Consider the following 22,743-nt stretch of genomic DNA (forward strand, 5'->3'; position numbering starts at 1 on the left):
TTTAACGTTTTTAATGTTGGTACAGCCCCCCAAGGGGCGCAGCCCCTTTTTTCCCCCCCAAAAAACACTATTTTCCAAACAACTCCATTACAAGTTTACACACCAAGTTTTAGGGCTTAAAATTTTTTAAAAAACAGTTTCCACTAACCTTTTCTAGGTGAGTCGGTTACACCGTCCGAATCCACGTCCTCTGCCATCCAAAACCACTCAAACAACCCCGCAAAGTTAATAAACCAGTTTTAAGACTGGAAAAACCACAAAATTTGGTAAACAAACCAGATTTGTGAGGTTAGAATGACGCGGTACTGTCAAAAGTCAAATTTATACTTTCCTTGCGCTGTCAAGCGGGATAATAGGCAACCAATCACAAGCGACCGGCGGGTAAAATCAAGTAGGCCGTGACGTCAGTGGAACCAATATGGCGGCGGGGGCCCCTTCAAATTGGAAGGTTTTCAGCCCTAAAAATCGCATTTTTTGGGTTGTTTTCGTGCGGGGTGTTTGTGCAGTGTTGCCGCGTTTATTGCGGTACCCCCCGGGGGGGAATTAGCCTAAAAATCCCGTTTGTACCGTTCAATTTAGTGTCTCCGGCAGAAAAAGAGAGTTTTCAGTTCGGATTGTGCCACATTCCGGCCCCACGCGGCTAGAACCCGTCAAATACAGTTTTTAACCAGGTAAGTGGCATTTTCCAGTGTTTTACGTTAAATTTGCTTGAAAAATAACGCGCAAAAAAAAAAAAATTTTGAAATTTCCCCTAGGAATTTTTCGTCCAAAAAATCCTCATTTGGACTAAATTTTTGTGCATCGGTTCATTCAATCGTGAATAACTCGGTTATTTAAAACATTTACTATAGACACATAATAGGATTATAGATAGCCACTGAATGGGGCTATCCATTGGTGGAAACTGCGCACCGCTAAGTTGTACCGTTTGGTCGCTAGAGGGCGTCAAAGTTGACTTAAAAATTTTCGGACATTTTCCTCGATATCTCGGAAACGGTTCAATTGATCGAGTTGATAATTTTAGTGGGAGTGGACCTCGATGAGACGCAACTTTTTTCTTATGTACCATTTTTTTGTAAAACGTACCGTTTTTTTATAAAAAAATAAAAAATGAAATTTTGAAATTTTCGTCCAAAAAATCCTCATTTGGAAAAAAATTTTGTGCATCGGTTCATTCAATCGTTAATAACTCAGTTATTTAAAACATTTACTATAGACACATAATAGGATTATAGATAGCCAATGAATGGGGCTATCCATTGGTGGAAACTGCGCACCGCTAAGTTGTACCGTTTGGCCGCTAGAGGGCGTCAAAGTTGACTTAAAAATTTTCGGACATTTTCCTCGATATCTCGGAAACGGTTCAATTGATCGTGTTGATAATTTTAGTGGGCGTGGACCTCGATGAGACGCAACTTTTTTCTTATGTACCATTTTTTTGTAAAACGTACCGTTTTTTATAAAAAAATAAAAAATGAAATTTTTCAAAGGGGTGTCTCCCTAGGAATTTTTCGTCCAAAAAATCCTCATTTGGACGAAATTTTTGTGCATCGTTTCATTCAATCGTAAATAACTCAGTTATTTAAAACATTTACTATAGACACATAATAGGATTATAGATAGCCAATGAATGGGGCTTTCCATTGGTGGAAACTGCGCACCGCTAAGTTGTACCGTTTGGCCGCTAGAGGGCGTCAAAGTTGACTTAAAAATTTTCGGACATTTTCCTCAATATCTCGGAAACGGTTCAATTGATCGAGTTGATAATTTTAGTGGGCGTGGACCTCGATGAGACGCAACTTTTTTCTTATGTACCATTTTTTCGTAAAACGTACCGTTTTTTTATAAAAAAATAAAAAATGAAATTTTGAAATTTTTCAAAGGGGTCCCCCCAGGAATTTTTCTCATTTGGACCAAATTTTTGTGCATCGGTTCATTCAATCCAGAATAACTCGGTTATTTAAAACATTTACTATAGACACATAATAGGATTATAGATAGCCAATGAATGGGGCTATCCATTGGTGGAAACTGCGCACCGCTAAGTTGTACCGTTTGGTCGCTAGAGGGCGTCAAAGTTGACTTAAAAATTTTCGGACATTTTCCTCGATATCTCGGAAACGGTTCAATTGATCGAGTTGATAATTTTAGTGGGAGTGGACCTCGATGAGACGCAACTTTTTTCTTATGTACCATTTTTTTGTAAAACGTACCGTTTTTTTATAAAAAAATAAAAAATGAAATTTTGAAATTTTCGTCCAAAAAATCCTCATTTGGAAAAAAATTTTGTGCATCGGTTCATTCAATCGTGAATAACTCGGTTATTTAAAACATTTACTATAGACACATAATAGGATTATAGATAGGCAATGAATGGGGCTATCCATTGGTGGAAACTGCGCACCGCTAAGTTGTACCGTTTGGCCGCTAGAGGGCGTCAAAGTTGACTAAAAATTTTCGGACATTTTTCTCAATATCTCGGAAACGGTTCAATTGATCGAGTTGATAATTTTAGTGGGAGTGGACCTCGATGAGACGCAACTTTTTTCTTATGTACCATTTTTTCGTAAAACGTACCGTTTTTTTATAAAAAAATAAAAAATGAAATTTTGAAATTTTTCAAAGGGGTTGAAATTTTTGTGCATCGTTTCATTCAATCGTGAATAACTCAGTTATTTAAAACATTTGCTATAGACACATAATAGGATTATAGATAGGCAATGAATGGGGCTATCCATTGGTGGAAACTGCGCACCGCTAAGTTGTACCGTTTGGCCGCTAGAGGGCGTCAAAGTTGACTAAAAATTTTTTTTTCAAAATTTCAGCTTGCGACGTTGCCGCTGTGCCCGGAATCCCCCAAGTACTTGTTGCTGTCGAAGGGACGGGACCTGGAGGCGCAAAAAGCATTGTCGTGGCTGAGGGCGACGTTGAACGTGCACGAGGAAATGGACGGCATGAGGGCGGAAGCGGACGCGATCAAACTCGTCCCGAAGGTGACCATGCGCGAACTCGTCTCGAATCAGGCGCTGCGCATTCCGCTCGTCATTTCGCTGACCGTGATGGTCGCGCAGCAATTGTCCGGCATCAATGCGGTAAGCAGCCCTGATGATGGTTGGATTGGGGGGACAAAAAAGCGAAACGTGTTGCCCATTTTTGTAGGTTATGTTTTTCTCGTCGCAAATATTCAAAATGGCCGGGCTGGACGCGGACGATTCGACGTACGCGACGCTGGGCATGGGCGGCATCAACGTGGCCATGACCGTGATTTCGTTGTTTCTGGTGGAGAGGGCGGGGCGTAAAACGTTGCTCCTGATTGGATTCGCCGGCATGGCCGTCGACACGGCCCTCTTGACCGTTTGCATGGCGTTTGCCGTAAGTAGGACAGTAAGACACGGTTGACTGACAGATGACAGTACGCAAATTTCAAATTTGACAGTTTCAACAAACTGGCCACGCCCACTTTTTCGACAGTTTCGCATGTCGACAATGACACGTACGAGCAATTTTGACACTCGAAATGGTAGTTTTGACAGGATGATTTGGAAAAATTACGTTCTAGTACCTTCCAGTGCATTTTAGAACGTTCTAACATTTTCCAAAACGTTCTATAATCTTCCAGAACTCTCCTTAACTTTCTAGAACCTTCCAAAACGTTCTAGAATTGTCTTTAGCATTCTAGAACTTTCCAGACCATTCTAACATTTTCCAAAACGTTCTGGAACTTTCCATAACTCTCTTTAATCTTCTAGAAATTTCCAGACTGTTCCAGAACATTCTAAAAGCTTCTAGAAGCTACAAGATCGTTCTAGAACATTCTAAAAGCTTCCAAGACGTTCTAGAATTATTTTTATCTTTCTAGAACCTTCCAGAGTGTTCTAGAACATTCTAAAAGTTTCCAAAACGTTCTAGAACCTTCCAGAACTCTCTTTAACCTTCTAGAAGCTTCAAGACCGTCTAGAACATTCTAAAAGTTTCCAAAACGCTCTAGAATTGTCTTTAGCGTTCTAGAACCTTCCAGATTATTCTAGAATATTCTAACATTTTCCAAAACGTTCTAGAACCTTCCAGAACTCTCTTTAACCTTCTCGAACCTTCCAAATCATTCTAGAACATTTAAAAACCTTCTAAAACGTTCTAGGACCTTCCAGAACTCTCTTTAACCTTCTAGAATCTTCCAGACTGTTCTAGAACATTCTAAAAGCTTCCAAAACGTTCTAGAATTGTCTTTAGCATTCTAGAATCTTCCAGACCATTCTAGAACATTCAAAAAGCTTCGAAAACGTTCTAGAATCTTCCAAAACGCATTTTTAACCTTCTAGAACTTCCCAGAGTGTTCTAGAACATTCTAAAAGTTTCCAAAACGTTCTAGAATTGTCTTTAACCTTCTAGAACCTTCCAGACCATTCTAGAATATTCTAACATTTTCCAAAACGTTCTAGAACCTTCCAGAACTCTCTTTAACCTTCTAGAATCTTCCAAATCATTCTAGAACATTTAAAAACCTTCCAAAACGTTCTAGAACCTTCCAGAACTCTCTTTAACCTTCTAGAATCTTCCAGACCATTCTAGAACATTCAAAAAGCTTCGAAAACGTTCTAGAATCTTCCAAAACGCATTTTTAACCTTCTAGAACTTCCCAGAGTGTTCTAGAACATTCTAAAAGTTTCCAAAACGTTCTAGAATTGTCTTTAACCTTCTAGAACCTTCCAGACCATTCTAACATTTTCCAAAACGTTCTAGAACCTTGCAGAATTCTCTTTAACCTTCTAGAACTTTCCAGACTGTTCTAAAAGTTTCCAAAACGTTCTAGAATCTTCCAGAACTGTCTTTAACCTTCTAGAAGCTTTAAGACCGTTCTAGAACATTCTAAAAGCTTCGAAAACATTCTAGAATCTTCCAAAACTCTCTTTATCCTTCTAGAACTTTTCAGAGTGTTCTAGAACATTCTAAAAGTTTCCAAAACGTTCTAGAACCTTCTGAAACTCTTTTTAATCTTCTAGAACTCTCCAGAATGTTCTAGAACATTCTAAATGTTTCCAAAACATTCTAGGACCTTCCGGAACTCTCTTTAACCTTCTAGAACTTTCCAGACTGTTCTAGAATGTTCTAAAAGTTTCCAAAACGTTCTAGAATTGTCTTTAACCTTCTAGAACCTTCCAGACCATTCTAGAATATTCTAACATTTTCCAAAACGTTCTAGAACCTTCCAGAACTCTCTTTAACCTTCTAGAATCTTCCAGACTGTTCTAGAACATTCTAGAAGCTTCCAAAACGTTCTAGAATTGTCTTTAGCATTCTAGAATCTTCCAGACCATTCTAGAACATTCAAAAAGCTTCGAAAACGTTCTAGAATCTTCCAAAACGCATTTTTAACCTTCTAGAAACTTCCAGACTGTTCTAGAATGTTCTAAAAGTTTCCAAAACGTTCTAGAATTGTCTTTAGCGTTCTAGAACCTTCCAGACCATTCTAGAATATTCTAACATTTTCCAAAACGTTCACGAACCTTCCAGAACTCTCTTTAACCTTCTCAAACCTTCCAAATCATTCTATAACATTTAAAAACCTTCTAAAACGTTCTAGGACCTTCCAGAACTCTCTTTAACCTTCTAGAACCTTCCAGACCATTCTAGAACATTCTAAAATCTTCCAAAACGTTCTAGAACCTTCCAGAACTCTCTTTAACCTTCTAGAAGCTTCCAAAACGTTATAGAATTGTCTTTAGCATTCTAGAACCTTCCAGACCATTCTAACATTTTCCAAAACGTTCTAGAACCTTCCAGAACTCTCTTTAACCTTCTAGAACTTTCCAGACTGTTCTAAAAGTTTCCAAAACGTTCTAGAACCTTCTAGAACTCTCCAGAATGTTCTAGAATATTCTAAAACCTTCCAAAACGTTCTAGAACTTTCCAGAACTCTCTTTAACCTTCTAGAAGCTTTAAAACCGTTCTAGAACATTTTAAATGTTTCCAAAACATTCTAGAACCTTCCAGAACTCTTTTTAACCTTCTAGAACCTTCCAGATCATTCTAGAACATTCTAAAAAGCTTCCAAAACATTCTAGAATTTACCGAAAATCGATGATGTTTGACAGACAATTGACGTTTGACAGAACAACTGCAACGACATTTGAAAGTTATACAAGTAAACAAAACGATTGACGGACAAGTGACAGAAATGACGCATTTTCAAACTGACAACGACCACTTTTGACAGTTGACAGAAAGTGACAGTTGACATTTTTTTTTCAGGAAAAATCTCAAATTTTGGGCGTGATTTGCGTGATTCTGGTGCTGGTGTACGTGGTAATGTTTGCGTGCGGACCGGGTTCGATTCCGTGGTTTTTGGTCTCGGAATTGTTCAACCAATCGGCTCGGCCCACGGCCAGCGCATTGGCCGTGTGCATCAATTGGACGGCCAATTTCCTGGTCGGATTGGCCTTTCTACCGTTGGCGGTAAGCGCATTCGCCATTTTTTCCCGGTTTTTTTTTTGTTTTCATCATTTTTTTTTATATTTTTTATCAATTTTTTTTTTCACCAAATTTTTATTTTTTTTTTATCAAACTTTTTTTTCTGTTTTTCTCATGTTTTTTTTCATTAAATTTTTATTTATTTTTCATCAAATTTTTTTATCAAACTTTTTTTTTTTCACCAAATATTTATTTTTTTTAATCAAACTTTTTTTTATCAATTTTCTTTTTTTTCAATTTTTTTTTGTTTTAATCAATTTTTTTTTTCCCCAAATTTTTTTTATTTTTTTATCATTATTTTTTATCAAACTTTTTTTTCTCCATCATTTTTTCACCAAATTTTTATTTTTGTTTTATCAAACTTTTTTTTATCAATTTTTTTTTGTTTTAAAATTTTTTTCTTTTTTTCATCAAATTTTTATTTATTTTTCGTCATTTTTTTTATCAAACTTTTTTTTGTTTTATAAATTTTTTTTTTGTTTTTATCAAATTTTTTTTTCTCAGTTTGTAAGAACAGTTAGGGACAAAATCACTCGTAAAACCCACTTGGAGTAACCGAATCATGTTTTTAAACACATTTTTGGAATCCTCATTAAATTTCCTATCCAATAACCTCAAAAAAGACTTTAAAATTTGGTACAGTCAGGGAGAAAAACAGTGTCAAAGTTTGAACTGTCAGAAACACAATTTGAAAGGACAGTCAGGCACAAAATCGTTTGTAAAACTCACTTGGAGTAACAAAATGACGATTTTAAGCACATTTTTGGAATCCTCACTTAATTTCCTATCCAATGACATTAAAAAACACTTTAAAATTTGGTACAGTCAGGGAGAAAAACAGTGTCAAAGTTTGAAGTGTCAGAAACACAATGTGAATGGACAGTCAGGCACAAAATCGCTTGTAAAACCCACTTGGAGTGAGAAAATCAGGTTTTTAAGCTCATTTTTGGAATCTTCATTAAATTTCCTATCTAATAACATCAAAAAACATTTTAAAATTTGGTATAGTCAGGGAAAAAAGTGGTGTCAAAGTTTGAACTGTCAGAAACACAATTTGAAAGGACAGTCAGGCACAAAATCGTTTGTAAAATCCACTTGGAGTGAGAAAATGACGGTTTTAAGCACATTTTTGGAATCCTCACTAAATTTCCTATCCAATGACATTAAAAAACACTACAAAATTTAGTACAGTCTGGGAGAAAAACGCTTTCAAAATTTGATCTGTCAGAAAGACAGTCAGAGACAAAATCGCTCGTAAAATCCACTTGGAGTGAAAAAATTACAGTTTTAAGCACATTTTTGGAATCCTCACTAAATTTCCTATCTAATGAAATAAGAAACATTACAAAATCTAGTACAGTCAGGGAGAAAAGCGGTGTCAAAATTGGAACTGTCAGAAACACAATTTGAAAGGACAGTCAGGGACAAAATCGCTTGTAAAACCCACTTGGAGTTGGAAAATGACAGTTTTAAGCACATTTTTGGAATCCTTACTAAATTACCTATCCAATGACACTAAAAAAACACAAAAAATTTGGTACAGTCAGGAAGGAAAGTGGTGTCAAAGTTTGAACTGCCAGAAAGACAGTCAGGGACAAAAACACTTGTAAAACCCACTTGGAGTGAGAAAATCAGGTTTTTAAGCTCATTTTTGGAATCTTCATTAAATTTCCTATCTAATGACATAAAAAAACACTCCAAAATTTGATACAGTCAGGGAGGAAAATAGTGTCAAAATTTGAACTGCCAGAAAGACAGTTTATAAGGACAGTCAAGTACAAAATCGCCTGTTAAACCCACTTTGAGTGGGAAAATGACAGTTTTAAGAACATTTTTGGAATCCTCATTAAATTTCCTATCTAATGACATAAAAAAACATTTTAAAATTGAGAACAGTCAGGGAGAAAAAGTGGTATCAAAGTTTGAACTGCCAGAAAGACAGTTTGTAAGGACAGTCAGTGACAAAAACGCTTGTAAAACCCACTTGGAGTGAGAAAATGATAGTTTTAAGCACATTTTTGGAATCCTCACTAAATTTCCTATCTAATGACATAAAAAAACACTTTAAAATTTGGTACAGTCAGGGAGACAAACAGTGTCAAAATTGGAACTGTCAGAAACACAATTTGAAAGGACAGTCAGGCACAAAATCGCTTGTAAAACTCACTTGGAGTTGGAAAATGACAGTTTTAAGCACATTTTTGGAATCCTCACTAAATTTCCTATCCAATGACATTAAAAAACACTACAAAATTTAGTACAGTCTGGGAGAAAAACGCTTTCAAAATTTAATCTGTCAGAAAGACAGTCAGGGACAAAATCGCTCGTAAAATCCACTTGGAGTGAGAAAATGACAGTTTTAAGCACATTTTTGGAATCTTCATTAAATTTTCTATCTAATGACATAAAAAAACATTTTAAAATTTGGTACAGTCAGGGAGAAAAGTGGTGTCAAAGTTTGAACTGCCAGAAAGACAGTTTGTAAGGACAGTCAGGGACAAATCAATTTTTTTCATCAATTTTTTTTTTCACCGAATTTTCATTTATTTTTCATAATTTTTTTTATCAAACTGTTCTCCATCAAATTTTTTTTTCATCAAACTTTTTTTTTGTCAATTTTTTTTCACCAAAATTTTCATTAATTTTTCATCAAATTTTGTTTATTTTTTTTTGCAGCGTCAACTGGGCGCGTACGTGTTCATCATTTTCGTCGTGTTGCAAGTGCTCTTTCTGCTCTTCATCTACAAAAAAGTGCCGGAAACGAAGAACAAATCGCTCGAGGAAATTTCCGCCATGTTCCGGCAACAATCCTACCAATAAAAGTGCGCACAATACATCACGTGACTAGTGCCAGGATTGGCCTGAAGATGGCCGCCAGAAAAAAAATGACATTTGACAGGAAAAATCAACAAAGCACACGTGACCGCGATTCGTTTGTTTAAAAATGGCCGCCCACCATCAATTTTGAAAAATTCCTCGAAGATTGAATCTCAAGCGAATAATTGATCACCCTGTATATTATGTGCCACAACTCTGTATAGGTTAAGTTTCTCTCTCTCTCTCACTCACTCTCATTCGGTCACGATCTGACAACGTCGCGTGTGCGCCATTTTGTGACGTAACAAAGTCAACATAACCTCATTTTGTTCGAAAAGCAATTTAAATTCATCATCATCATCCCCCCTGTATAATTATATATTTTGCAATAACACTCATTTTTTTTTAAGGTTAAGTTCATCACTATTGTAGTCTAGGAAATTAAAGAATTTTAAATTATAATAAAATAAATAATTTTTTTTTTCCCCCACCCTAGTTACTAAGTTTCGATAATTCCACAGAAATTCCATAGGATCCTATGGAATATCTATGGAACTTTTTTTTCTTTTGTTTTTAAGAGTCAAATTAAAAAAAACATAAATTTTAAAAGTTTTTATTTATTTATTTTTTCTCTTATCACTCTTAGTCTTTGGGGGGAATTTTTAACCAGGACCACCCTGTATACACCCTTAACCTAAATATCATATATTTATGACGTCACAAGAGTTAGCGTGGCTCGATACGTGGAATATCGCTGTAGGAGCGTTCTGGAACAAAAAAAAAAATGAAAAAATAAAGCGACCACCCTGTATATAATACACACGTCACACTCTCACCTCTAAATTTGACGTATTGGACGTTCGCCTGAATTGCGCCCGCGCGACTCCCGCGCCCCCTACTCGATCTGAACGAATCGCAGGGCCCGCGCGTGACGTCACGTTGGATGCGGTACGACGTCACCGTGGATGCCCCGCCCAACGTACTGGCGTCGTACGCGCCGATGTCGGTCAGTACTGCAACATATTTTTACTTCTAGAACAATTTAAAAGCTTCCAAAACGTTCTAGAACAGTCTTTAACCAATCTAGAGTGTTTTAGAATTGTCCAGAACGTTTCCAGATCTATCAGAAACATCTGGAATCTTTTAGAATGACGGAACTCGGTCAGTTTTGGAGATATCAAAAAACCGACTACAACAGCGTGTTCCCCGGAAAAAATTAACATAAATTGACAGGTGACTTGACCTGTCTAGCTTGATTGACAAAAAAGTTGGTTTTCAGTTTGACAGCGCTAGAGCAGTTTTCAACTTTTTTATTTATCAACTTAGACCCCTCGAGTCACGTGTCGTTTTCGACTAAATCGGGGACGCCGATTCGAGTGCCGCTGTCAAAATTGACATATCTGTCAAACTGAAAGAGTTTCACACTGAAAATCAGTTAATTTGAGCTGAAAACGTTCCAGAAGGTTCTAGAAACTTCTGGGGGGACACCACAAACGAGCAAACGATTAAACTTACAAGGCATTTTGTTGGTTAAGTAGCGTTTGGGTGTTTTCTTGCTCGACGCTTTCAGAATTCCTGAATCGTACAAAAATTTCCGATTAGAGGCCAATAAATAAAATAATAAGAATTTTTTTTTTTTTGGCAATTTTTTTTTTTTTTTGACAATTTTTTTTTTTTTGGCAATTTTTTTTTTTTTTTATTTTTTTTTATTTATTTTTTTTTTTTTCATTATTTTTTTAAATTTTTTTTTAATTTTTTTTTTTTTTTTTTTTTTTTTTTTTTTAACCGTACGGTACTTACGGGACAATCTGTTGTCCGGGTCCCATTCGTCCTCTTTCCGGTCTTTGCGTCGCAACGTCACTTCCGGTCTGGTGAGCAGTGGTCCCACAGCTGAAACATCAAATTTGCGTTTTTTTGCTCACCCTGTACGTATTTTTTGGTTTAAAATTTTTTCACCTACACCGCAGGAAAGAGCGGTTCAAGACGGTTAATTTGAGTGGTTGAACCACCCTGTAGGTCAAAAAATAACCGAGTTACAGGGTGTTCAAGTTTCGGGTGTACTTACGGTGTGTCTGACGAGCGGCCAGCCAATCGTCTAAGTAGGCGTTGGAATGGTTGTTATTCATTTGTTTTCCGTCGTGCGAGTGTCTCAGGGCTCTGCGACGCTCTTTACTGGTCACCGTGCACTCCTCGAGCAGCTCGAACCACTCCTCGAGACCGTCGGGGGCCCTAAAAAAAAAAAAAAAAAAAAAAAAAATAAAAAAAATAAAGAAAAAAAAAAAGTTAAAAAAAAAAATAAATAAATAAAAATTAAAAAAATAAAAATCAAAAAAAAAATAAAAAAAAACAATAAAAAAATAATAATAATAAAAAAAAATAATAATAAAAAAAATAATATAAAAAAAAAATTAAAAAAAAAATTATAATAAAAAAAAATAATAATAAAAAAAATAATAAAAAAAAATAATAAAAAAAATTTAAAAAAAATGGCGGTTAAAATGAGTGACATTTTAGGTTATGTGACTTACCTGAGGTAAATCTTACCGTCGCGGCCGATCATCAGCGCAACCGCACTGTACGTTTTCTTGTTCTCCCATTCGACACGTTCGACGTCGACCAGTTTGACCTTGAAAAGGAACTGACCCATTTCGGAAATTCTGCGAAAAAAAAAAACTTGACAAACGTGCGAAAACTCCCCCGGTTTGACAGATGCGTCAATTTTGACAGCGGCATTCGAATCGGCGTCCCCGATTTACTCGAAAACGACACGTCACTCGGGGGGTCTAAGTTGATTAATAAAAAAGTTGAAAACTGCTCTAGCGCTGTCAAACTGAAAAACCAACTTTTTTGTTAATCAAGCTAGACAGGTCAAGTCACCTGTCAATTTATGTTAATTTTTTCCCGGGAACACGCTGGTGTGGTCGGTTTTTTGATATCTCCTAAACTGACCGAGTTTCAGCTTCCGTTTGACAGATACGTCAATTTTGACAGCGGCATTCGAATCGGCGTCCCCGATTTAGTCGTAAACGACACGTCACTCGAGGGGTCTAAGTTGATTAATAAAAAAGTTGAAAACTGCTCTAGCGCTGTCAAATTGAAAACCAACTTTTTTGTCAATCAAGCTAGACAGGTCAAGTCACCTGTCAATTTATGTTAATTTTTTCCGGGGAACACGCTGGTGTAGTCGGTTTTTTGATATCTCCTAAACTGACCGAGTTTCAGCTTCCGTTTGACAGATACGTCAATTTTGACAGCGGCATTCGAATCGGCGTCCCCGATTTACTCGAAAACGACACGTCACTCGAGGGGTCTAAGTTGATAAATAAAAAAGTTGAAAACTGCTCTAGCGCTGTCAAACTGAAAAACAACTTTTTTGTCAATCAAGCTAGACAGGTCGAGTCACCTGTCAATTTATGTTAATTTTTTCCGGGGAACACGCTGGTGTAGTCGGTTTTTTGATATCTCCAAAACTGACCGAGTTTCAGCTTCCGTTTGACAGATACGTCAATTTTGACAGCGGCATTCGAATCGGCGTCCCCGATTTAGTCGAAAACGACACGTCACTCGGGGGGTCTAAGTTGATAAATAAAAAAGTTGAAAACTGCTCTAGCGCTGTCAAACTGAAAAACAACTTTTTTGTCAATCAAGCTAGACAGGTCGAGTCACCTGTCAATTTATGTTAATTTTTTCCGGGGAACACGCTGGTGTGGTCGGTTTTTTGATATCTCCAAAACTGACCGAGTTTCAGCTTCCGTTTGACAGATACGTCAATTTTGACAGCGGCATTCGAATCGGCGTCCCCGATTTACTCGAAAACGACACGTCACTCGAGGGGTCTAAGTTGATAAATAAAAAAGTTGAAAACTGCTCTAGCGCTGTCAAACTGAAAAACAACTTTTTTGTCAATCAAGCTAGACAGGTCGAGTCACCTGTCAATTTATGTTAATTTTTTCCGGGGAACACGCTGGTGTACTCGGTTTTTTGATATCTCCAAAACTGACCGAGTTTCAGCTTCCGTTTGACAGATGCGTCAATTTTGACAGCGGCATTCGAATCGGCGTCCCCGATTTAGTCGAAAACGACACGTCACTAGAGGGGTCTAAGTTGATTAATAAAAAAGTTGAAAACTGCTCTAGCGCTGTCAAACTGAAAACCAACTTTTTTGTCAATCAAGCTAGACAGGTCAAGTCACCTGTCAATTTATGTTAATTTTTTCCGGGGAACACGCTGGTGTGGTCGGTTTTTTGATATCTCCAAAACTGACCGAGTTTCAGCTTCCGTTTGACAGATACGTCAATTTTGACAGCGGCATTCGAATCGGCGTCCCCGATTTAGTCGTAAACGACACGTCACTCGAGGGGTCTAAGTTGATAAATAAAAAAGTTGAAAACTGCTCTAGCGCTGTCAAACTGAAAACCAACTTTTTTGTTAATCAAGCTAGACAGGTCAAGTCACCTGTCAATTTATGTTAATTTTTTCCGGGGAACACGCTGGTGCAGTCGGTTTTTTGATATCTCCTAAACTGACCGAGTTTCAGCTTCCGGTTGACAGATACGTCAATTTTGACAGCGGCATTCGAATCGGCGTCCCCGATTTACTCAAAAACGACACGTCACTCGAGGGGTCTAAGTTGATAAATAAAAAAGTTGAAAACTGCTCTAGCGCTGTCAAACTGAAAACCAACTTTTTTGTTAATCAAGCTAGACAGGTCAAGTCACCTGTCAATTTATGTTAATTTTTTCCGGAGAACACGCTGGTGTAGTCGGTTTTTTGATATCTCCAAAACTGACCGAGTTTCAGCTTCCGTTTGACAGATACGTCAATTTTGACAGCGGCATTCGAATCGGCGTCCCCGGTTTACTCGAAAACGACACGTCACTCGAGGGGTCTAAGTTGATAAATAAAAAAGTTGAAAACTGCTCTAGCGCTGTCAAACTGAAAACCAACTTTTTTGTTAATCAAGCTAGACAGGTCAAGTCACCTGTCAATTTATGTTAATTTTTTCCGGGGAACACGCTGGTGTGGTCGGTTTTTTGATATCTCCAAAACTGACCGAGTTTCAACTTCCGTTTGACAGATACGTCATTTTTGACAGCGGCATTCGAATCGGCGTCCCCGATTTACTCGAAAACGACACGTCACTCGAGGGGTCTAAGTTGATTAATAAAAAAGTTGAAAACTGCTCTAGCGCTGTCAAACTGAAAACCAACTTTTTTATTAATCAACCTGACCGAGTTTCAACTTCCGTTTGACAGATACGTCAATTTTGACAGCGGCATTCGAATCGGCGTCCCCAATTTACTCGAAAACAACACGTCACTCGGGGGGTCTAAGTTGATAAATAAAAAAGTTGAAAACTGCTCTAGCGCTGTCAAACTGAAAACCAACTTTTTTGTCAATCAAGCTAGACAGGTCAAGTCACCTGTCAATTTATGTTAATTTTTTCCGGGGAACACGCTGGTGTAGTCGGTTTTTTGATATCTCCAAAACTGACCGAGTTTCAGCTTCCGTTTGACAGATACGTCAATTTTGACAGCGGCATTCGAATCCGCGTCCCCGATTTACTCGAAAACGACACGTCACTTGAGGGGTCTAAGTTGATTAATAAAAAAGTTGAAAACTGCTCTAGCGCTGTCAAAGTGAAAACCAACTTTTTTGTTAATCAAGCTAGACAGGTCGAGTCACCTGTCAATTTATGTTAATTTTTTCCGGGGAACACGCTGGTGTGGTCGGTTTTTTGATATCTCCAAAACTGACCGAGTTTCAGCTTCCGTTTGACAGATACGTCAATTTTGACAGCGGCATTCGAATCGGCGTCCCCGATTTAGTCGTAAACGACACGTCACTCGAGGGGTCTAAGTTGATAAATAAAAAAGTTGAAAACTGCTCTAGCGCTGTCAAACTGAAAACCAACTTTTTTGTCAATCAAGCTAGACAGGTCGAGTCACCTGTCAATTTATGTTAATTTTTTCCGGGGAACACGCTGGTGCGTTCGGTTTTTCGATATCTCTCACCTGTCTGCCCCGGAAGCCCTTCGAAAACAGTGCAAATAGTCGCGCGTCAATATAAAGTAACGTTCCTTCCATCGGCTGAACAGTTTGTCGCGCTGTTGCCACAGCAATCCGCGTTTGATCGCGTGCGTCGCCTCTTTGGCGCAGTTGTGGCCGGATAGCAGCAACGCCTGCAACACACAATATTGCGATGTACGACGGCGCATCCACCATAACGTCAAGACGTGTTGAAAAACGCTTAGAAATGTTCCAGAAGGTCTAAAAATGTTGAAAAACGTTTAGAAATGTTCCAGAAGGTCTAAAAATGTTGAAAAACGTTTAGAAATGTTCCAGAAGGTCTAAAAATGTTGAAAAACGTTTAGAAATGTTCCAGAAGGTCTAAAAATGTTGAAAAACGTTTAGAAATGTTCCAGAAGGTCTAAAAATGTTGAAAAACGTTTAGAAATGTTCCAGAAGGTCTAAAAATGTTGAGAAATGTTCCAGAAGGTCTAAAAATGTTGAAAAACGTTTAAAAATGTTCCAGAAGGTCTAAAAATGTTGAAAAACGTTTAGAAATGTTCCAGAAGGTCTAAAAATGTTGAGAAACGTTTAGAAATGTTCCAGAAGGTCTAAAAATGTTGAAAAACGTTTAGAAATGTTCCAGAAGGTCTAAAAATGTTGCAGAAGGCTTAGAAATGTTGAAAAACGTCTAGAAATGTTGCAGAAGGTCGAAAAATGTTGAAAAACGTTTCGAAACGAACCAGAAAATCTAAAAATGTTGAAAACAAAACGACAAGCAGAAAAGGAACGTTTCGCACGCACGCGCTGGCCTCATCAGTAATCAGAAACGATATTTTTCCAAAACAAAACCTATTTTTAGGTTTAGTTTTAGTTTAGGTACACAAAACCATAATGACGTCACAGAGATTACTTGCAATCGTCCAATCGTATTCAAGATAGATTTGGTTTACATTGAGGTCGCAATTTCCTGATGATAACGCAATTGAAAGATAACAGAAACTGCCTCGATTGCGTTTAAACCCAACAAATAGTGGAATTTAATACAAAATGGCCGCCCAACTGTCAGAATTTCTAGGTTATGTTGGTTTAGTTTCGGTCAAGATGGCCTTGACAATGTTAAACTTGATTTTGTTTCGTTCGAACCAATCGGGGAGTGTTTTGCCTCCACGGAAATGTGGCAACACGGCCGGTTTTCCATGAAACACTGTGCAGTCGTCGGCCATTTTGTAGCACACAAATTTGTTGCTGAATTTCAAGATTTAATTCAAAAATGCCAGTCAGCGTGAAATTAAGCAAAAAAAAACGTTGAATTCCCTAACCTTTTTGGTGCATTGAACTGCGGTAGGGACGCCATCTCGGACAAACGCTGTTTTGGGGGGTAATTGGGGCCGCAGCCCCAAACCACTTGCACTTAAACGACCGGGAGGGTCTAAGGAACACTTTGAGACACTTTGCACCGCTCGAAACGCACTTTTACCGGCTTTTTTGGGCGAAATTGTGCCGGAGGAGCCGCGATCCCGCATAACCCCACATTGAAACGTCACTCACTAAAATTGACGTGTGTGACAGTTGCGCGCTAGGGATGGGCTAGAGAGGAGCCGCACAGTCACATGAATTTGGTGTGATTATCTAAACTTGGTGTCACGTGATTGATTATTTCTGTTAATTATTTCTAATTCAATGTTGTATTACACACCCTGTGACTGTGACTAAACTGTGATTTACGCAAATACTGCACACCTTCCTATAGTTATTCATTTCCTCGTCCATCCCTAGTGGCCATGTACGTCACTAGTGTCATTCGGTGACAAAATGGAGGGAGCAGGCGCGGTCCGTTTCCCTGTTCAATTTTGCTCAAAAAAAGCCGGTAAAAGTGCGTTTCGGGTGGTGCAAAGTGCCTCAAAGTGTTCCGTACAGTGTCCCGATCATGGGGGTGCAAGTGGTTTGGTGGTGGCGGCGCGATTACTCCAGGAAAATCAATTTCAAGTTGGCGTCCCCTCAAGGAAATTGAGGCCAATGGAAAAACCTTAATAACTCGGGAAGTAAAAGAGGTAGAGACGTCATTTTTGCGTTGAAATAATCAGAAAACTGTCAGAAATGACATATCCAAAAATCACGCACTTCTGTCAAGTCATTCAGGAGTTTTTACGGAATTGAAATGACACTGATTAAACGGTTCGGCCGCTAGAGGGCGTCAAAGTTGAGGTAAGAAACTTTCAATTTTTTCAATGCACTCTTGCATTCAATCGTTAATTACTCCATTATTTGGGACACTTTGTATATAAATTTATACGTCAATGGATAGCTAATAAAATGGGCTTTCCAACGATATGGCAACACTGGTTGATTGGTTGGACAGTTTGGCCGCTAGAGGGCGTCAAAGTTGACTTAAAAAATTTAGTCATTTTTTAGTGCACTCTTTCATTCAACTGTAATTTACTCACTTATTTGTGTCAATTTGTATAAAGTTTTATACGTCAATGGATAGCCAATGAAACGGGCTTTCCAACGATATGGCTACACGAGTTGATTGGTTGGACCGTTTGGCCGCTAGAGGGCGTCAAAGTTGACTTAAAAAATTTAGTCATTTTTTAGTGCACTCTTTCATTCAACTGTCATTTAGTCACTTTTTTGTGTCACTTTGTATAAAGTTTTATACGTCAATGGATAGCCAATGAAATGAGCTTTCCAACGATATGGCTACACGAGTTGATTGGTTGGACAGTTTGGTCGCTAGAGGGCGTCAAAGTTGACTTAAAAAATTTAGTCATTTTTCAGTGCACTCTTTCATTCAACTGTAATTTACTCACTTATTTGTGTCACTTTGTATAAAGTTTTATACGTCAATGGATAGCCAATGAAATGGGCTTTCCAACGATATGGCTACACGAGTTGATTGGTTGGACAGTTTGGCCGCTAGGGGGCGACAAACTTAAGCTACCAAAAATTGAAAATTTTCAGTGCACTCTTTCATTCAAACCTCAATAACTCTGTTATTTGGGACACTTTGTATAAATATTTTTACGTCAATGGATAGCCAATGAAATAGCCTTTCCAACGATATGGTCACACGAGTTGATTGGTTGGACAGTTTAGCCGCTAGGGGGCGTCAAACTTAAGCTACCAAAAATTGAAAATTTTCAGTGCACTCTTTCATTCAAACCTCAATAACTCCCTAATTTGGGACACTTTGTAGAAACATTTTTACGTCAATGGATAGCCAATGAAATAGCCTTTCCAACGATGTGGTCACACGAGTTGATTGGTTGGACAGTTTGGCCGCTAGAGGGCGTCAAAGTTGACCTACAACTTTGCTCAAATTTTCAGTGCACCAACTCACTTAACCTCAAAAAACTCCCTTATTTAGGACACTTTGTATATATTTTTATATGTCAATGGATAGCGAATGAAATAGCCTTTCCAACGATATGGCAACACTGGTTGATTGGTTAAACGGTTCGGCCGCTAGAGGGCGTCAAAGTTGACCAACAATTTCAGTTAATTAAACTTGAAACGGAAAAAAGAAATCGAAACTGCCACTTTCTCTCGTTAATTTGGCCTCGGTTTCAGTCGGTAATTATCTATTTCAATTGCGTCTTATCAGCCCACAAACGTGGTAAATTGCGTTAATTATTTGCTATTCCACTCTGTATATCAAAATGTGTTTTCCTTGGTGACGCATCCAATTCGGATTACGGTGGTTTCGTATGAATCACCCATGAAGGATACGTAAGCTTTGAATGCACAATTAGTGTGTGGTCATTTCATTGCAAATCAACGCAAAAATGACGTTTCTACCTCTTTTACTTTCCGAGATATTGACGTTTTTCTGTTTAAGTGACTTTTTTGTAAATTTCTAATTTTGTGTAATTTCAATCCTGTGAAAATCATGGAATGACTTGACAGAAATGCGTGATTTTTGGATATGTCATTTGTGACAGTTTTCTGATCAAGTCAACGCAAAAACGACGTTTCTACCTCTTTTACTTTTCGAGATATTGACGTTTTTCTGTTTAAGTGACTTTTTTGTAAATTTCTAATTTTGTGTAATTTCAATCCTGTGAAAATCATGGAATGACTTGACAGAAGTGCGTAATTTTTGGATATGTCATTTGTGACAGTTTTCTGATCAAGTCAACGCAAAAACGACGTTTCTACCTCGTTTACTTCCCGAGTTATTAACGTTTTTCCATTGACAGTCTGCGCGTTTGTTTGTCCTCCAGCAGGTCGAGTAATGGCGGCTGGAGGACACTCGCTCTTTGACTGACCTGCGCGTATCCGCCGCGATTGGCGCCCTGCTCGTGTCTCAGCGTGGCGCGTTCGACTCGCGCGAGCGTCGGCGAGTCCATGAGCCTGGCACGGTGCTGGTACTGGCCAATGGGGGCGCTGACTGTCCGGTTACGCGTCTGCGTACCGGAAGGGGGCGCGCGGTCCGCTTGCAACAGCATCGTTCTACCCAGAAACCCCCAAAATGTTTGACTGCATTTTGCGACGTTTCGACGTTTTGACCGTCATCAACTTACCGTGTTCAACGAGGTCCTTTTGTTGGAGTAAATTCACCCAAAAAAACCACCGAAATTGACTGCGTTTACGAGGTCCCCCGAGGACACGTCGACTGCGTTTCTCTCGCGGCGTTTGGGAAGGAACTGACGACTAGAAAATCGAAACGTGCCGACGTGTTGTGACGTCACGTGTTGTGTGCGTTTCCGCCACGGGCCACTTGCACTCGTTGCGTTCAAACCCAAATTGCTCGCCCACCTTCAGTGCTAGAAACGATTTTTACACGTCAATGGATGGCCAGTGAAATGGGCTTTCCAAAAATACCCCCTTTTGCCCCGATTGGTTTGGTGGTTTGGCCGCCAGAGGGCGTTAAAGTTGTAGTGTACCAAAAAAAGTGCAGAAAAAAAATAATCAACTTTGACGCCCCCTAGCGGCTGAACGGTACCATCAACCTATAAACTTTTATACGTCAATGGAAAGCTCATTTCATGAGCTTTCCATGTTGTGGGAGTTATTTTGATTTGAACAAGCGAGTGTACCAAAAAAAGTGCAGAAAAAAATAATCAACTTTGACGCCCCCTAGCGGCCGAACCGTACCATTAACCTACAAACTTTTATACATCAATGGAAAGCCCATTTCATTAGCTTTCCATTGACGTATAAATTTATATACAAAGCGTCCCAAATAAGGGAGTTATTTTGATTTGAATAAGCGAGTGTACCAAAAAAGTGCAGAAAAAAATAATCAACTTTGACGCCCTCTAGCGGCCGAACCGTACCATTAACCTATAAACTTTTATACATCAATGGAAAGCTCATTTCATCAGCTTTCCATTGACATATAAAATTTTATACAAAGTGTCCCAAATAAGGGAGTTATTTTGATTTGAACAAGCGAGTGTACCAAAAAAAGTGCAGAAAAAAATAATCAACTTTGACGCCCCCTAGCGGCCGAACCGTACCATCAACCTATAAACTTTTATACATCAATGGAAAGCTCATTTCATGAGCTTTCCATTGACATATAAAACTTTATACAAAGTGTCCCAAATAAGGGAGTTATTTTGATTTGAATAAGCGAGTGTACCAAAAAAGTGCAGAAAAAAATAATCAACTTTGACGCCCTCTAGCGGCCGAACCGTACCATTAACCTATAAACTTTTATACATCAATGGAAAGCTCATTTCATCAGCTTTCCATTGACATATAAAATTTTATACAAAGTGTCCCAAATAAGGGAGTTATTTTGATTTGAACAAGCGAGTGTACCAAAAAAAGTGCAGAAAAAAATAATCAACTTTGACGCCCCCTAGCGGCCGAACCGTACCATCAACCTATAAACTTTTATACATCAATGGAAAGCTCATTTCATGAGCTTTCCATTGACATATAAAACTTTATACAAAGTGTCCCAAATAAGGGAGTTATTTTGATTTGAATAAGCGAGTGTACCAAAAAAGTGCAGAAAAAAATAATCAACTTTGACGCCCTCTAGCGGCCGAACCGTACCATCAACCTATAAACTTTTATACATCAATGGAAAGCCCATTTCATCAGCTTTCCATTGACATATAAAACTTTATACAAAGTGTCCCAAATAACTGAGTTATTTTGATTTGAATAAGCGAGTGTACCAAAAAAAGTGCAGAAAAAAATAATCAACTTTGACGCCCCCTAGCGGCCGAACCGTACCATCAACCTATAAACTTTTATACATCAATGGAAAGCCCATTTCATCAGCTTTCCATTGACATATAAAACTTTATACAAAGCGTCCCAAATAAGGGAGTTATTTTGATTTGAATAAGCGAGTGTACCAAAAAAGTGCAGAAAAAAATAATCAACTTTGACGCCCCCTAGCGGCCGAACCGACCCATCAACCTATAAACTTTTATTCATCAATGGAAAGCTCATTTCATGAGCTTTCCATTGACATATAAAACTTTATACAAAGTGTCCCAAATAAGAGAGTTATTTTGATTTGAATAAGCGAGTGTACCAAAAAAAGTGCAGAAAAAAATAATCAACTTTGGCGCCCCCTAGCGGCTGAACCGTACCATCAACCTATAAACTTTTATACATCAATGGAAAGCCCATTTCATCAGCTTTCCATTGACATATAAATTTATATACAAAGCGTCCCAAATAAGGGAGTTATTTTGATTTGAATAAGCGAGTGTACCAAAAAAAGTGCAGAAAAAAATAATCAACTTTGACGCCCTCTAGCGGCCGAACAGTACCATCAACCTATAAACTTTTATACATCAATGGAAAGCCCATTTCATCAGCTTTCCATTGACATATAAATTTATATACAAAGCGTCCCAAATAAGGGAGTTATTTTGATTTGAATAAGCGAGTGTACCAAAAAAAGTGCAGAAAAAAATAATCAACTTTGACGCCCTCTAGCGGCCGAACAGTACCATCAACCTATAAACTTTTATACATCAATGGAAAGCCCATTTCATCAGCTTTCCATTGACATATAAAACTTTATACAAAGTGTCCCAAATAAGGGAGTTATTTTGATTTGAACAAGCGAGTGTACCAAAAAAAGTGCAGAAAAAAATAATCAACTTTGACGCCCCCTAGCGGCCCAACCGTACCATTAACCTATAAACTTTTATACATCAATGGAAAGCCCATTTCATTAGCTTTCCATTGACATATAAAACTTTATACAAAGCGTCCCAAATAAGGGAGTTATTTTGATTTGAATAAGCGAGTGTACCAAAAAAAGTGCAGAAATTATTATCTGAAAGGAAGTTATTTATTCTTAATTACCCGCCATGTTTTATCTTGTCAGAGCCAATTAAAACATTAATATTTATCCCAACATTGAGCAATAAACCAATTAATCAAAATTATTAAATACCCTGTCCTCCAGACGCCATTATCTTCCTTATCGCTTGGAGGACAAACAAACGAGCGGGGTTGCCAAACTGCA

General features: G+C 38.1%; 2 protein-coding genes across 9 annotated transcripts in view; one reads left to right on the forward strand and one right to left on the reverse strand.

Moving 5' to 3' along the window:
* LOC145738464 (solute carrier family 2, facilitated glucose transporter member 3-like) overlaps positions 1-9,763 on the forward strand; it is a 35,962-nt gene extending 26,199 nt beyond the window's left edge. For all 5 annotated transcript variants that reach the window (XM_081993301.1, XM_081993304.1, XM_081993303.1 and 2 more), the window contains 4 exons: positions 2,826-3,092; positions 3,160-3,372; positions 6,250-6,453; positions 9,145-9,763. In XM_081993301.1, the coding sequence (XP_081849427.1) occupies positions 2,826-3,092; positions 3,160-3,372; positions 6,250-6,453; positions 9,145-9,288 (828 nt within the window). In that variant the 3' untranslated portion in view covers positions 9,289-9,763. The remainder of the gene's footprint in view (positions 1-2,825; positions 3,093-3,159; positions 3,373-6,249; positions 6,454-9,144) is intronic.
* A 119-nt stretch (positions 9,764-9,882) lies between these two features.
* Positions 9,883-19,961, reverse strand: LOC145738468 (uncharacterized). Of its 4 annotated transcripts, XM_081993318.1 has the most exons (9): positions 19,820-19,961; positions 19,565-19,748; positions 15,300-15,466; positions 11,814-11,942; positions 11,351-11,514; positions 11,086-11,175; positions 10,801-10,860; positions 10,122-10,298; positions 9,883-10,052 (listed from the first exon to the last, which is right to left on the reverse strand). In XM_081993318.1, the coding sequence occupies exons 2-9, from the start codon at positions 19,742-19,744 to the stop codon at positions 10,012-10,014; spliced, it is 1,008 nt and encodes a 335-aa protein (XP_081849444.1). In that variant the 5' UTR covers positions 19,745-19,748; positions 19,820-19,961; the 3' UTR covers positions 9,883-10,011. The 4 variants fall into 4 exon arrangements, with proteins under 4 accessions (XP_081849444.1, XP_081849443.1, XP_081849446.1 ...); XM_081993317.1 differs by lacking the exons at positions 19,565-19,748; positions 19,820-19,961 and adding an exon at positions 16,616-16,853; XM_081993320.1 differs by lacking the exons at positions 19,565-19,748; positions 19,820-19,961 and adding an exon at positions 16,616-16,786 and having other exon boundaries at positions 15,300-15,554.
* Positions 19,962-22,743: the final 2,782 nt, after the last annotated feature.

The sequence above is a fragment of the Ips typographus genome, linkage group LG15 (assembly GCF_016097725.1).
Source record: "Ips typographus isolate SLU linkage group LG15, UJ_Ityp_2.0, whole genome shotgun sequence".
Classification (NCBI taxonomy): Eukaryota; Metazoa; Arthropoda; class Insecta; order Coleoptera; family Curculionidae; genus Ips; species Ips typographus.